This window comes from Erinaceus europaeus, chromosome 19 (genome assembly GCF_950295315.1).
Source record: "Erinaceus europaeus chromosome 19, mEriEur2.1, whole genome shotgun sequence".
Taxonomy (NCBI): Eukaryota; Metazoa; Chordata; class Mammalia; order Eulipotyphla; family Erinaceidae; genus Erinaceus; species Erinaceus europaeus.
Genome location: NC_080180.1, coordinates 3,487,016 through 3,503,605, shown reverse-complemented (window position 1 = coordinate 3,503,605; position 16,590 = coordinate 3,487,016). Strand labels below are relative to the sequence as shown.

The 16,590-nt window shown below is 42.3% G+C and overlaps 1 protein-coding gene across 1 annotated transcript in view; it reads left to right on the top strand.

The window, feature by feature from the left end:
* Positions 1–16,590, top strand: part of USH2A (usherin) — a 208,687-nt gene that overhangs the window by 72,609 nt on the left and 119,488 nt on the right. Inside the window, 6 exon segments of the mRNA XM_060179216.1 lie at positions 898–957; positions 3,251–3,420; positions 4,701–4,850; positions 5,916–6,049; positions 8,002–8,094; positions 8,097–8,150. Coding sequence (XP_060035199.1) covers positions 898–957; positions 3,251–3,420; positions 4,701–4,850; positions 5,916–6,049; positions 8,002–8,094; positions 8,097–8,150 — 661 coding nt within the window.

The window sequence follows — 16,590 nt, the reverse complement described above, 5'->3', positions numbered from 1 at the left end:
AACTGAGATATAAGCTTCAAATTTGTATATATTTCCCAGATGATTTTATTGGAGGAAATAATGGTTGACAGGGCAGTGATTGATACATGGGGACAGGTCTTAATTTTTTAAAATATTTATTTATTATTTATTTTCCCTTTTGGTGCCCTTGTTTTTTTTTTATTGTTGTTGTTACTGATGTCATCGCTGTTAGATAGGACAGAGAAAAATGGAGAGAGGAGGGGGAGAAAGTCAGATACCTGAAGACATGCTTCACCGCTTGTGAAGCGACTCCCCTGTAGGTGGGGAGCCTGGGGGCTCGAACCAGGACCCTATGCCAGTCCCTGCGCTTGGCGCCACGTGCGCCCAACCGGCTGTGCTACCGCCCGACTCCTGGGGACAGTTCTTAACTCTGTCTACTGTTAAGACTCTTGTCCTTCCTCTTTCTCTTAAGGTTAGGAATGTAAGCATCCAAGTGAGATTAATTCAGCTTCTACCTCCCAACTTTTGTAGATTCAAATATCAGACCCTTTTATCTAAAAGAGAAAGTTTTAAAAAAATCGTCCTACAAATCAAACAACACAGTCTCAAATTTCTTAGGAAAACCAAGAAACAACAACAACAAACAATAAACAAAGTTGTATGACTCTTTGCTGTGGTTGCCCCGGGACATCACTGTTCCAGGCCAAGTTTTCCCAGCAGAGACACAGACACTGAAATAAAGAGACACAAAGAAACCACCGCACCAAGGTCTCTTTCAGTGTGATGATGGGAGCCAAGCTCAAATCTGGCTCATGTACAGGGCAAAGCAAGTATAGTATCCAAGTGAGCTCTCTTTGAATGACTTTAAACCTTCCCAGTCACTGCATGTTAAAGCTGGTACTTTTCCTATTATGTACAGACATTTTTATTTTGCAGGTTCAGAATGGTTTGTTGGAAGGATGCAAGATTTCTGATGGTACTGAGGAGCACAAACAGGTTAGCAGATGCAGAACTGTAAAGCCCAAGGAGTGTAAGAATAAATGCTGAATGGACCTGAATATGAGTTGCACAAAGATGACAACAGTTTTTATTGTTGCTGCACTTGGAAAACACCGCGTAATTAATGTTACAGCTTTACTTTTGGCTTAGGCTGTGGTTGTTATTCACCAGTGCAATGCTGTCGGGCAACTTCTCATAATATAGAATTGATCACATTCCTTGGAAGGATTCCCTATACAAAAACACTAGGATTTGGAGCAAGTTTGCTCCATAAAAGTTGGAATACACTTCCTTAAATATTCTGTATGAAGTGCTTAAAAAAAAAAAACCAAACAGCTGAGGGGACTGGGCAGTAGCTCAGTGGGTTAAGCGCACATGGACAGGCTTAAGGATCCCGGTTCGAGCCCCCGGCTTCCCACCTGCAGGGGGTCGCTTCACAGGCGGTGAAGCAGGTCTGCAGGTGTCTGTCTTTCTCTCCCCCTCTCTGTCTTCCCCTCCTCTCTCCATCTCTCTCTGTCCTATCCAACAACAATAACAACAGCAATGACAATCATAACAGTAGTCACAACAACAAGGGCAACAAAAATGAGAAAAAAATGGTCTCTAGGAGCAGTGGATTCCTATTGCAGGCACCAAGCACCAGAGAGAACCCTGAAAGCAAAAACAAACAAACAAAACAAACAACAACAACAACAAACAGCTGAACCTACCTTTTAAACTTGTTTTGTCCCAGTCCATCAATATCATGCTTACCTGATGAAAAATAAAAATAAAACAGATTTGTTGAGTTTATAATTTATAAGCCCTGATGAATATAGAACGATGAGAATGATTACTTGTTTGGATCGATGGAAAAAATCTATTTCACCATTTGACTCAGAGACCACAAGAATTAATAATTTGTAGTATATTCTGTCCGCTTGAACGCAGTGTCTGGTGTCATCAGACAGTAACTTGGGAAAGAAACTGGAAGCCGTGTCCTGAACAGACTTTCACTTGAGGGAGTCGGGGGGTAGCGCAGTGGGTTAAGCACACATGGTGTAAAGCACAAGGACCAGCATAAGGATCCCAGTTCAAGCCCCCAGCTTCCCATCTGCAGGGGAGTCGCTTCCCAGGAGGTGAAGCAGGTCTGCAGGTGTCTATCTTTCTCTCCCTCTCTCTGTCTTCCCCTCCTCTCTCCGTTTCTCTCTAACAACTACGACATCAATAGTAACTACAACAACAATAAAAAAAGGGTAATAAAAAAATTTCACTTGAACTTTTACCATGGCAGAATATGAATCCATCTGCCTTTAAATAGCCCTACAAATAATAACCTTCCACCTATTCTGAAGATTAAAATTTTTATTAAAATTGCATCATGAATGTTTAATTATTTGTTGTCACGGTTAGGCTGGCCTCATTACCTCTCTTAAAGATGAAAAGAAAGGAGGTTCAGTCATGTTTCTTCAAGGGAGGAGGAGATTAGTTTGGTGAGTTTCCAAATGACAGGGAAAATATCACTTTATTGTGGAAATGTTGACTTAGAGGATTAAAAATTATTTTGTGTTATCTTTACTTATTTACTGGATAGAGACAGCCTAAAATCGAGAGGGAAAGGGGAGACAGAGAGAGACAGAGAGATGCCTCCAGCCCTGCTTCACCTCTCACAAAACTTTCTCCCTCCAGGTGGGGACCAGGGCCTTGAACCTGGGTCTTTGCACACTGTAACATGTGCATGAACCAGGTGCACCACCACCTGGTCCCTATTTAGAGGGTTTTATTTGTACACTAATAGTATGAGCAGCACTGACCCTAAGGTGTCCCTCGGAGCAGTGGTGTTCTGCTTAGTGAGAAGGCACACGCCCTTCTGGTTAGTTCTCTCACCTCAAGATGTCTGACTAGGGCTCCTTCAACACTGGGAGACAGGACTGAGTTGATATCCTGTCACATCTCTTAAGTCACCTTTGTGTTTGAACTGTCAACACCCATGTCCAGTGGAGAAACAATGACAGAAGCCGGAACTCCCACCTTCTGCACCCCATAAAGAATTCTGGTCCAGGCTCCCAGAGGGATAAAGAACAGGGCAGCTTTCAATGGAGGGGATGGGACACAGACCTCTGGTGGTAGGAACTATATGGAATTTCACCCCTTATCTCACAATCTTTTAAATTATTATTAAATCACTAATAAAATAAGTTAACACAAATACTGAAGAACAAGATAGCAGTCATTGGAAAGGGGTGAACTATTCCTGGGGAGAGAGGTCACTGGACAGTCCCTTTGGGTTCCATTCAAAACCCACCTTCAGTTGAAAAGGATCAATGAGCTCTTAAAGGAAGCTGCCGTTCCATCAATAAGTAGCTGTCCAGTGCGGGTAGAGGAGAAGTCTTCATCTTCACCTGTGCAGCAAGACTGGCTTCCAGCTGAGGAACCACCTGCACTATCTGGAAAGGTGACCCTGGAAGAAGGCCTAGAAGTGTAATAATGATAATGTTCTGATAGAGGTGCGTTCTGATAGAGAACAGGTGTATTTCCCTTGATGGGATACAAGCGATGCATTTGCCTGCAGTTGGCACTCTCCTCTGGCTGTTGGCAGATGCCCTAGGAGCTGATGCCATTGAGACATTGCCGGGAGCCAGACTCTGTGCGGATGAGTCACAGGAAACCATTGACAAATGATGTTGGCCTTGGGCCCTTCACCCCAAATAGCCGCAGATCAAATGGTACTAGCTTTAAGGGGACTCACTTGTAGATTCTCAATGATGCCTACTTGAGATTTATAACATGCTGTAATGCAATGTGGCTTCCCTAAGGTTCTTTATTTCTTCCCCATGAATGAACGGAAGACCATTCTCTTGCATTTCATTATTTTCAATGAATTATTGGTGTGCATCCATTTAACTACTACCTTTCTTTTTATCCTAATGGATCTAGCAACATATTTGACACTTAAATAATAAATGGTTGGATAATTAATCAGACAAGAGTCTGCGTTTCTTTGTTCTCTCCTTTTTAATGGTTTTTTTTTTTTTTAGTATTTTTTATTACCTTTATTTACTTATTGGATAGAGACAGTAGAAATGGAGAGGGAAGGGGGAGATAGACACAGAGAGAGGGAGACAGAGAGACAACTGCAGCCTTTCTTCACCATTTGCAAGACTTCTCCCTAGCAGATGGGGACTGGGGGCTCGAACCAGGGTCCTTGTGCATTGTAATATGTGTGCTCAACCAGGTCTGCCACCACCTAGCCTCTCTGTGTGTGTCTCTCTGTCTCTGTCTCTCCCTCTCTCTCGTCTATCTCTTGTCTTATCATGGGGATTCAGTTCTTGCACGATGATTCCACAGCTCCTGGTGACTGTTAACATTATTATTATTGATAGATGCATAAAAGTGAGAGAAAAAGAGAGACCTGCAGCACTGCTCTGCCTCTCATGAAGCTTTCCCCCAACAGTAGTGACTGGAGGCTTGAACCCTGGTCCTTGCACATGGTTATATGTGCTCCTTACCTGGTAGGCTATCACTGGTCTACTTCTGTGTGTTTATTGATGTAAGAAGTTAACATGTGAGCATTCACAAGTGTTTTGAAACCTGCTTTGTTAGTCACGGATAAGCTTGATTTTATGTTCTGTGCAGAGAACAAATCTCTATAAATATGTATCCCAATGTTATCATAGTCACTTGAGAGAATTCATGGGAAGTTCTGCCACTGTAAAGCTGTCTTCCTCTTCCCTGCAGAGAGATTCTGAAAGTGTTTTGTGACGGCTGAATGTGGACACCCTTCCTCTGAGTTTTTTGAATGGCAATGATGTTGGCACATCCTGGGTTTTTCGTGTGTTTGTGAACATCACGCAGCTTAACCAAGGAGTGATCATCTCCATCGACTTGGAAAGTGGACGGTATCAGGTGATGTGAAACAATGGGTACGAACAGCTTTTCTGTGGGTGCCACAGGAAGTTGCCACATATGGGGTGACTTCCAACAACAGGTGTGAATTCTCCTTCAGTTCTGAAGATAGCCAGTATTGAAACCAGATGTCGGCAGGGCTGACCTCCCTCCTTAGTGACCCTAGGAGAGAATTCTTGCTTGCCTCTGGTAGTTAGTTTCTGGTGGTGCCTGGGGTTGTGTGGTTGATGGCTGGGGAGCTCCCATCTCAGCTTTCTTTTTACTATGTCCTCCCAAGTTGTTTCTCTCTCTCTCTCTCTCTCTCTCTCTCTCTGTGTGTGTGTGTGTGTATGTGTGTGTGTATGAGAGAGAGATTGAGAGAGAGAGAGGGAGAAGGAGAAGGAGAGAGAGAGAGAGATTCTTCTTCTGTGAGAGGAGGATCACTTTATAAACAAGATGATCTCATCTTGAGGTTCTTAATCTAATGACAAAAGACTCTTATCGCAAATAAGGTCACATTCACTACCACTAGAGTTAATATCTATTTGGGGAAACAGTTCAGCTTATTAAAAGGTACAAACTGAATTAGGCAGTCAAACATTACCTCACTGAAGTACTGAGTTATTTGAAATAAAAATATCTAAAAAAAAGATACAAGGCTTAGTTCTTTTGGTATTTGTATGACAGTCATAAAATTTGCTGAAACAACTTGCATTATTAAGTAGTGTGAGTTAATAGAGCCTTAGACTCTTATATCCCAAATAAATCAAAGGGCATCTGCTAACTTAAGAACAGGTGTTATATTTATGTCACAGAAGTCTTGCTGTTTTTTGTGGACTTATAAAACAACAATTTGCTTTTTTTAACATTTTTGAAAATAGGGAGAGATAGGATATCATGGAGTGTGGTCCTGCCACTCTAAGCCTGACATTTCTGAATATCTCACACATTTTGGCAATGACTATGAAGAAGTCAACCACTGTACTTGAATCTGATAGTTGCATCGCTAAATTATATGCAGGGTCAACATGTATAACTTCCATGATGAGAACTAACGTGTTTATTTTCATGTGTTTTGTCCTGTCATTCAGTTCTCCAGTCCCAGCCAACAGCAATAAGGACTCAAAGGACTCAAAGGAGGAAGGAAGACAGTTGACACTGGGAGGACTGGCAGTATTTTGGGAATGGAAAATCCAGGCTTGGTCAAATGTCTTCAGTTTGTCAAGTAGGAATGTTTTCTTTTTTTTTTTTATTTCTTATTTTATTTTTTAGTAGTGATTTACAAAACTGTGGGATGATGGGGTATAATTCCACACCATTCCCACCACCAGAGTCCAGTGTTCCCATTCCTTCCATTGGAAACTGCAGTTCTCCCAAGGTCACAGATAGGGGTTGACTATTATTTCTGTAACTACCTGGCTATACTTATATGTAGTTACCTATTTTTTTTCTATGGTCCTGATTTCTCTTCCTTTCTTCAGCTTATTACAAGGTACAGCCAAACATCACCTCACTTAAGTACTGAGTGAGGTAAATTACACCTACCCCTATCGCTATTTCCGAACATTCTTTTTTTTTACATTTATTTTCTCTCTCTGGGTCCTAATGACATTGAAGAGTCCTCTGGTCATCTTCCTCTAACATTTATCCTCCTTCCCTGGAGTATGGACCAAAGTTATTTGTGGGTTTCAGATGGTGGGAGTTCTGGCTTCTGCAATTTCTTCTCCACTGGACATGGGTGTTGGCAGGTGGATCAATACCCACAGCCTGTTTCTATATTTCCCTAATGGGGCAAGGCTTTGGAGAGATGGGGTTCCAGGACACATTGGTGAGGTCATCTTCCCATAGAGGTCAGGATGGGCCATAGTAGTATCTGCAACTCGATGACTGAAAGGTAGTATGATAGAAAGCAGGATAAAATATTTAATAAACAGGAACCAAACTGTAGGAATAGAGCAGATGAATATAAGGATCTTAGGGTGAAATGAAGGTAGGAAGTCTACTTTAGGTAGATTCCATGTGGCTCATAATTTTTGCCTGAGCCTGATAGCTAACATGGAGGTGGACTAAAAATATTGTCTGGGGGGAGTCAGGCAGTAGTGCAGCAGGTTAAGTGCATATGGCACAAAGTGCAAGGACTGGCGTGGGGATCCTGGTTTGAGCCCCTGGCTCCCCACCTGCAGGGGAATCTCTTCACAGGTAGTGAAGCAGGTCTGCAGGTGTCTATCTTTCTCTTCCCCTCTCTGTCTTCCCCTCCTCTCTCCATTTCTCTCTGTCCTATTCAACAACAATGACATCAATAACAACAACAACAATAATTACAACAATAAAACAACAAGGGCAACAAAAGAGAATAAATAAATATTTAAAAAATCTAAAAGTATTGTCTGGGAAGTTAGTGTTAGAGTTGAGAGTAGAACTAGAAATCTGGACTAGGGCAGAGAAAGCAGTTGTCTTTGTTAACATCTAGGAGTAGATTTTAGTGAGAGCAATGGCCAGTAACAACCACAACAGGTTATTTTGCTCTCTTCTCTGGTGGAAACTTCCTTCCACCAGTTATTTCTTGATGGTGATTCTGCCAAGATCCCTCTCTAGACTAATTTTTAAACTCTGCTTGAAGTTCTTGAGAAAGACTTCTGGCCATCTTGTTGGCAATCTCTTTTGTGCTATGTAAACTGCTTGCCAAGTTACCTATACTATTAGAATGTCTGTTATGTACTCAAGGATGTGTCTTAATATTATTTTCTCTGATGGACCTATATTGTTTGCATACAAAATATATAGAACTCTTTGATTTTCCAGAATTAAAAATGTTGGAAGCTGTTTGTAATAGTGTGTGGTAATGTCTCTGGTTGCAATTTCTCTTTTTTTTTAAATTTTTTCCCCTTTTTATATATTTACTGGATAGTGACAGAGAGAAATTGAGAGGGGAGGGGGACATAAAGAGGGAGAAAGACAGAGAGACACTTTCAGCCCTGCTTCACCACTCATGAAGCTTTCCCCCTACAGGTGGGGACCAGGGGCTTGAACCTGGGCCCTTGTGCACTGTAACATGTGCGCTCAACCAGGTGTTCCACTGCCTGGCCCCTCTGGCTGCAATTTCTGTCTTGACTGAAATAGCAATGACTGTTCATGGTTTCCAATGTCTTTCCTTGATAGTTTTACTCCCTACTCCAGGATACAATACCTTCTCCCATACTCCATTTCTTCAAGAGTTTGCCAACGCCACACAAATCAGGCTGCATTTCCACAGACAGTACCACACCATGGAGCCACCGTCAGTCACAGACACCAATACTATGCTGTCAGTGAGGTCAACTTTACTGGTAACTGAGCCAAGCTCCCACTGCTGTGTTCTCCGCTGCATCATTTTGTCACTGCAGCTGCAAAGACTGATCTCAGGAAAGATCTCACACATGAGCAATATTTCTGAGCAGCACCCTGGCCCCATTTTTACTTCTTCACTGTGTATTTGAAAGAGAGGAAAGTGGAAGAGACTCAGAGAGGAGAGAGAGGTAAGCTTGTAGCAAGCAGCCCACCGTCTGTGGAATTCCCATGATACTGTCCATCTTGCTTCCATATGATGCTGGGACCAAAATAAATTTTTAAATGACTTATCTTTATTTATTTACTGGATATAGATAGCCAGAATTTGAGAGGAATGGGAGAGACAGAGAGGGAGAGAGACCGACATCTGCAGCACCGCTTCACCACACAAGAAGCTTTCCCCCAGCAGAATGGGACGGGGGGGAGGGTGTTGACTGAACCCAGGTCCTTGAGCATTGTAACACTCATGCTCAATCAGATGCGTCACCATCCAGCCACCCATGATGCTGGGGCTTATGCCCTGGCGGAGAATAATATCCTACCCATGAATTTCATTTTCTACCCAAGCTTTTGTCCTACTTATTTAAAAAAAAACTGCAGGCTAAAATTTTATAGCAAGGCAGATTCTTCATGTATTCAAATAGATATTTGCTGTAAGATTCTTTGGGGCTTTTTGTGAATATATAGTTACAATTATATACAGAAGAGATATATATATATATATATATATATATATATGCATGCAATACAGTATCACTTAAGTAGGGAGTCAGTTTTCAAGAGCAGTTGTGTTTAGACACTTTTTGTAGGGGGCTGAGATGTTATAATAGGAATCTGACTTAGCAGCAATTCACTACATACTCTTCCTATTCTGGATTATGGTTTTTAAGTATAATGAAATCAAGACAGTGGAGCTAGAATCAGAGTCACAGTCTCTGTAATTATTATTATTTTAAATACTTCCTCTTTTTAAAATATTTAATTTATTTATGACTGGGTAGAGACCGAGAAATTGAGAGGGAGGAGGTGATAGAGAGGAAGAGAGACAGAGAGACACCTGCAGCCCTGCTTCACCACTCGTGAATATTTCCCCCAGAAAGTGGAGACCAGGGGCTTGAACCAGGATACTGTGCTCTGTAATGTGAGCACTTAACCAGGTGTGCCACCGCCTACCCCCAAGTTACCGTCTCTGTACCTGCTGGTTTAAGTAGAGGCCTGGTTCTCCCTGGAGTCACAATTCACAATTTTTGTCCCTGAGGAATATTTGTTTTCCTTTGGATTAAAAAAAAAGTCTTGAGGAAAATATAAATATCTGAACCTAGTTGAGAACTTGTTTCATAATATTCCCAACTTTAAAAAGCTGGGGAGTACCAGGCTGCAGGCTGTCTGGTGTAGAAATGGCATCAGCGATGTTAAAATCAGATTATTCTATGGAGTGTTGTGGCCTGTAAAAGCATCTTTAAAAAGAGACTAGAGAGTGGGGAGAGAGCTCAGCCTATTCGAGTGCCAGCTTGCCAGCCTGAGGCCTTATCTTGTGCCAGAGCTGAGCTGTAGTCTAGTTCTCTCCTCCACTTCTCACCCTCACTTTTTTCTGCTTTTAAGATTTTTAAAATATTTATTTCCTTTGTGTTGCCCTTGTTGTTTTAACTGTTGTTGTAGTTATTATTGTTGATGTTGTCAATGTTGGATAGGACAGAGAGAAATGGAGAGAGGAGGGGAAGACAGAGGGGGAGAGAAAGACAGACACCTGCAGACCTGCTTCACCGCCTGGGAAGTGACTCCCCTGCAGGTGGGGAGCCGGGGGCTTGAACCGGGATCCTCATGCCGGTCCTTGTGCTTTGTGTCCCGTGTGCTTAACCCACTGTGCTACCTACCACCTGACTCCTTCTCCCTCACTTTCATAATAAAGAAATCTTTGGAAAATATTTCCTGTGGTCAAAATAGAGTAAAAGATAAGCAGACAAGGAGACGTTCTGTACACTTCATATGGGAAACAACTTAGGAGTCCAACCACAGATGAGTGACTAGGAAAGTTATAGTCTATATTCATAATGGAATACTACTCAGCTGTTAAGAATGATGAAGTCACCTTCTTCACCTCCTCTTGGACGGAGCTTGAAGGAATCATGTGAAGTGAGATCAGCCAGAAAGATAAAGATGCATGTGGGATGATCTCATTCATGGACAGAAGTTGAGAATTAAGAACAGAAAGGGGAAATACAAAGTAGGACCTGGACTAAGTTTGATGTATTGCACCAAAGTAAAGGACTTGGCAGGGGGGAGTGTTTTTCAGATTTCTGGTGCATGATGGTGGAGGACAACCTAGGTGTGTATGTGTGGGGATGAAGATGTTTTGCAGAAAAATGAGAAATTTTACACATATATCAGCAACTGTATTTACTGGAAACGATTAGCCCCCAGTAATACACACACACACGCACGCACGCACGCACACACACACACCCAGCATGGAATAAAAGAATGATTTTAAATATGCACCACCTAATTTTGAAAGCAAACAATATTAAGAGCTGTTATTTTCATTCTGAATGCAGTCTTGACTTTCTTGTTTTAACTGCATTTCGATTAGTTTGCAGTGAATGTCTCCACTACCAACTGTGCCCTGCGGTTGGCACAAGAGTAACTCCCCTGCCCCCTCACCCCCATTTACACAAACACGGCTCTTTCTAGCCTGGTCTGGAGAATGACCTTGCCTCCAGCACACAGTGTCATTGGATGTGCATGACTCCTTGCAGCACTCAAGGATTAATTAAAAATGCCCAGGGATATTCCCCTGATGCCAGAGACACTGGCTTTTGGTCTGGGGACTCCCTGCTCAAGTTCCACAGGGGACAGACTCAAGAGGTTTAAACACATTGCCAGAGGAGGCGCCATTTCTCAGAAGCTGTCCTGTGCTCATGTTCACAGATGGCACTGCCCGGGACATGTGGAGGACTGTGGCAGGACAGGACAGGACAGGACAGGACAGGACAGGCTGGCCGTGTCAGTGTCTTTGCTCCCCACAAGGCTTCACCCAAGGTCTGCAGGTGAGTCCTCAGTCTCATGGGTGGAAAGTGAGGAGGGGAGTGGAAATTCACTCAACTCCATTTCCACCTTGCTTTTGAGTGCCAGCACAAACAGGTATTGACCTAGAATGTCAATCATTTCTTTTTTTTTTTTTTTTTTTTGGGTAGAGAAAAATTTGTCCAGCTAAAAATTCTATTAAAATGGAAATGAAAAACTCTATAGGTGAAATAAATCCTAAGATTTTGTTTTGCTTTTTTGTTTGTTCCGGTAACACTATCATAGTTTGTAAAAGAAAATCTAATTTTTCTGCACAGAAAAGGAGGGAGGTTATTCCTACACTTATCTGATACTTATATTGGGACTGGAGAAATTATCAGGTTGGTTGAAATCCAGGTACTGCATGGGAATGCCATCTCACCAGAAGAAGCTTCAGTAGCATTGTGGTGTCTCTCCTCCTTCCTTCCTTCCTTCCTTCCTTCCTTCCTTCCTTCCTTCCTTCCTTCCTTCCTTTCTTTCTTTCTCTCTCTCTCTCTCTCTCTCTCTGTGTCTCTGTTTGAATGAGTTATCCTGGGATTGGTGTGATCTCACATGTGCTAGATTCTGGTTCTGAAAAAAAATAATCAGGAGTGTTTAATCAGAAAACCATTCATTCTGTTGGCTGTCAATTTGTAAGAAAAAGAAGTTGGACCCCTACCTTATGGTATGTGTAGAAATGCAGATGGCTTAAGGATTTGAATGCATATCTGGTAAAGAAAGACTAGAGCAGTGTTTCCAAATGTAAAACTGGAGGCCTTTTGCAACAGAACATATGAAATATCAGTTGAAACAGAGAGACCTATCAAGACCCAGGAAGGGAATTCCTGACGCATTCTGTCACACAGATGTGTAAGATTCCATGTGGTGTATCACAGTCACAGAACAAAGACAAGGAATGGAATCAATAGCAACACCCCCAAGACCACTTGCCCCCCACTTGAGAGGACAGCATTCAGAGATCTCTGGGTCACCCGTGCCTTGTGTCTGACTTGGCTATGAACAGGGACCCCAGGACCTCTCTTTTGTGCTCAGTAATGCACTGCAGTGCCCTTCCCAACTCAAGAGAATGGCTTAGCTAGTTAGGGGGCCACTTATTTTTTTTATTAATTGAATAGAGACAGAAATTGATTGCAGAAAGGGAGATAGATAGACAGACAGACAGACAGACAGACAGAGACACACCTTCACCCCTGCTTCACCACTTGTGAAGCTTTCCCCCTGCACGTGGGGACCAGGGTCCTGAACCTGGGTGCTTGTGCACTGCAATTTAAGAGCCTAACCAGGTGCACCACAGCCCAGTGGCTACTTATTATCAAAGGATCCAACTCAGGGAGAGACAAATGGAAGGACGTCTAGAGCAGGGAGTGAGGAAGAGACTGGACATTTTTGAACCCGTGGTCTGGATTTTTGCAGAGATGCAAGACAGGCAGGACTGACTTGAGCCTTAGCTCAGAGCTCTGTTTCTGGGTTCAGGGCAGAGCTGAAAACTCCAGGCCTCTAGTCACACTTTGTGGTTCCCCTCCAGCCTCCTCCTTGGGTTTCCAGAGTTTCTGTCATTAGTACACACTCAGACGTGCTGGAGGGAGGCTGCTTAGGAATCACAAAAGCTGCTGGTTCCTGTCCCTTAGGAAAGCGGCCAAAGGCCACACGTGTATTTATTTATTTTTTTAGCATGTGGTAATTCCTGACACTAACAAAGAACACTTAAAAATAAGAAGAAGACTATAACCACATTAAAAAAAAAAGAAGCAGTTACATAAACAAACCATTTACAAAGGTAGCGGTGGTAGTATCCAGTAAGCATGGCTGCAGATTTAGTCAGGAAAGAGAGAATTGGCAGTAAGAACTGTGTACCATCTAGCAAATCAGAAAGACGAAATGCACACAGGGACTGAGTGCTGGCATCCTGGGCTGAAGGCACACCTCTCCATATGCAAAGACCCAGGTTCTAGCTCTTGATCCCCACCTGCAGGGGGGAAGCTTCAAAAGAGTGGTGAAGCATTGTTGTAGGTAGCTCTCTTCCTCTCTCCCTATCTCTTTTTTCCTTTTAGATTTCTCTCTCTATCCAATACAAATAAATAATATATATATATATATATATATATATATTAAATATGAAGATGAGTGTCATCAGAGAGAGGCTTCTCCGGGCAGGACTTGTGCCTTGCCGTCCCAGGGCTCAGGTTCAAAGCCTGGCAACCAGAGGGGCGTCAGATGCTGTGGTGCTCCTCTCGCTTCTCTCGCTCTGCTCTGCTCTGAATGGAGAAGCAGCTTGGGCAGTGACGTGGTGTGTTCGCCAGACCCTGGCTCCACCATAACCAAAATGAAACGTGAAGTTTGCTAACATTTGGAAGTTGTGAGCAAGTGAACTCTCATCACTCACTGATGGGCCTGCCAGCTGGCATTATAGTCTGACGTGCTAATTGGATCATGGCTGTTGACTTTAAAGTTGTCAATGCAGTTTAAATGTGTTATGCAATTGTCATTCAAAGAAGGGCTTCTCTAGTTCTAAGCATTGGATGGGTATATCTGTATGTTTTGTACATAAAAATAAGGGGTGCATATTCATAGACTGAGCTTGTAGTGGGTGTGTGTGTGTGTGTCTGTGTGTCTGTGTGTGTCTGTGTCTGTTGTAAGAAAGCATCAGTTCTGGTTCATGGTGGTACCAGAGATTGAACATAGGATATAGGATTTTGGAGTTTAAGGTATGAAAATTATTTACATAACCACTTTCAAAGAGAATGAAAGAGAGAGGGAGAGGGAGAGGGAGAGGGAGAGGGAGAGGGAGAGGGAGAGAGAGAGGGAGAGGGAGACTAGAGCACTGCTCAGATCTAGCTGATGGTGTTGCTGGGGATTTAATCTGGGACCTCAGAGCCTCAAGCATGAGTCTTTCCATGCTTTCTTCCTAACCCTCTTCTGCATAACCTTTAATGTTAGTGACCTGGCCCATCATCTCTCTCTCTCTGTGTGTGTATTGCATTATATAGAGAGGAGAGAGGGCACTGTCCAATTTTAGTGTCTGTATTGCTGAGAATTGAACCTGGAACCTTGCTCAAGTCCAGTGCACTACCATTAAGCCACCTCTCCTGACTCCAGTTCTCCTTTCAAAGCAGTAGCACTCCCTGTCTCATCCCATGCTGTGTCCTTAGTCTTGTCATTTCTCCACACAATAGCTTCAGGATGTCCTGGGATATGGCATTTCATAAGAAATCTGTCAACGTCTGGGCACTAAGCTCCTTTTCTGTCTTCGGAGATATGCTCAGTCTGACCTAATTTATTTTCTATGGGAATTTTGGTGCTCTCAGTTTCATGGGGGAGGATCTGAAAGGCAGGCTTCCTCGAATGTGTTTCTGATGTGGTCCTGCTCCTGTGTGGCTCAGCTTTGATCTGCTTGTGGCCTCCTCCCTTTCTCCCATGTGCTCACGCCCGAACTTTGATGCTCTGGTTCCAGGCTGCGTTTGAACTTCTCCTCTATGCATTGCTTTGTGTTACTGATCTTCCTTTATTTATACCTTAAGTCTCCAGTGCTGGTTGATAACTGCTTTGAAAGGAGGAACATTTTGCTTTTTTTTTTTTTTTTCATTTCTAACAATTGGAGTCTTTGAATTGGGTTTGATTAGTATATCATGAGGAAACAAACCTTTGGGCTGAAACACACACACAGTAATTTTAGTGTGTTTGATTGTATGGCTTATCATTTTGTTACAGAAAGGACATTAATTGGATTAAAAAGATTATTCATTCTATACTCAGCCATAATCATGCATTCAGATCCTGGGTAGTTTGATTCGTTCTTGATTTTAAAGTTGATAGGACTGTTTTTCCCCTCTTTCCCCTAGCTTCCTGTTTGATCTATTCACATGAACACTTCAGTCTTGTAACTCGCTATTTCTTTCAATGACTTCTCCTCTTCTCTGCAAAACCTACTAGTAGCCTGACTAAAAAAATAAGCAAGTCAGCATAAGGATCCCAGTTCGAACCCCCGGCTCCCCACCTGCAGGGGAGTCGCTTCACAGGCGATGAAGCAGGTCTGCAGGTGTCTGTCCCTCTCTCCCCTGTCTCTATCTCCTCCTCCTCTCTCCATTTCTCTCTGTCCTATTGACGACATCGATAACAACAACAAAAGCTACAACAATAAAACAAGGGTAACAAAAGGGAATCAATAATAAATAAATAAATATTTATAAAAAAAATAAAGAAAGAAGTGTGAATTGAGGGACACCTTGAGCTGGCTCTGTCTCAGCATGCAAACTGAGGACTAGTGATTAATGTGACATCGTCTCCCTTCATTCAGATGAGTTATTTTCTGCTCACACCCCTGCTTTTTTTCTTCTGCTTTCTCATTCCCTCCATTTTCTCTCTTTGTCATTGCTCACACTTAAGGGGTTCCTCATTTTAGGATTATTTGATGATTTCATGCTTATTATGAAAAAAGAAAAAAAATAGAGCTGCTCAATGAATCGAAGGCTCATGACTGGTTTCTGAAATCCAATTGGGATTTTCAGACATAGTCTCAGGTGGTGACCGCTGGATTTAGATCCAGTGAAATAATCCACTACAATTTAGGTCTAGAATATATTTGAAGGCTTCTAATCCAAAAAAATTCTGTTTCTTGTGAAGGCCCAGATTGCAAGATGATGTTTTCAGGATAATTTCCTCCCTTGACATGATCTGGCAATTTATTGACTTTAGTCGTCAATGAAAAAGCAACAAATATCATTCATTTAGCAAAGTTTGGCAGTGCGGCTGAAGGAGGGAAATCAATAGATCGTAAAATTGAATGGCTTCTCAGTAGTATGGGTCTTTTAACGACGTGTGGAAGATGCCTGTGAAGCCCACAGTAAGCTTGACATTCTCTTACAGCTCTTGTCACAAGTCTTTTAATACATGTGTTACATATTTATTTGAAGAAAGTTACCTTCCGATAATTTGAAAATGGACTGACTCAACTGATTTTCATGTTGTTCCCTTTGAAAAATAATACATTTTAATACAAGGCATTTATTTCCTATTGGAACCAATGTTCATTTTAAAGGTCTGGAGGTAGTCCAAAATGAATGCCTTCAATTTCACAGTATTATACTAACCATTAATAATATTACTCAATAAACAGGGCTTTTGTGAATTATATTATGGCCATTTGGCCCCCAGAGGAAGACGTAAGCCTTGAGAATTTGCCAGTCCTTTTGCATTTGTCAGTCCTAAGAGTAAATGTGGAAGTGGAAAGTGAATGACGGTGGTGGGAGGAAGTACAGTGATGAATTCTGCAGAGCTGTAAACACAGTCATTTTAGGGAGCTCTCCCTCCATAGCAAGCATCTTTTAGTTTGTCAAGTTGACACCACAGACAGTGGTCCACAGGGTTTTTCAGCGCTTA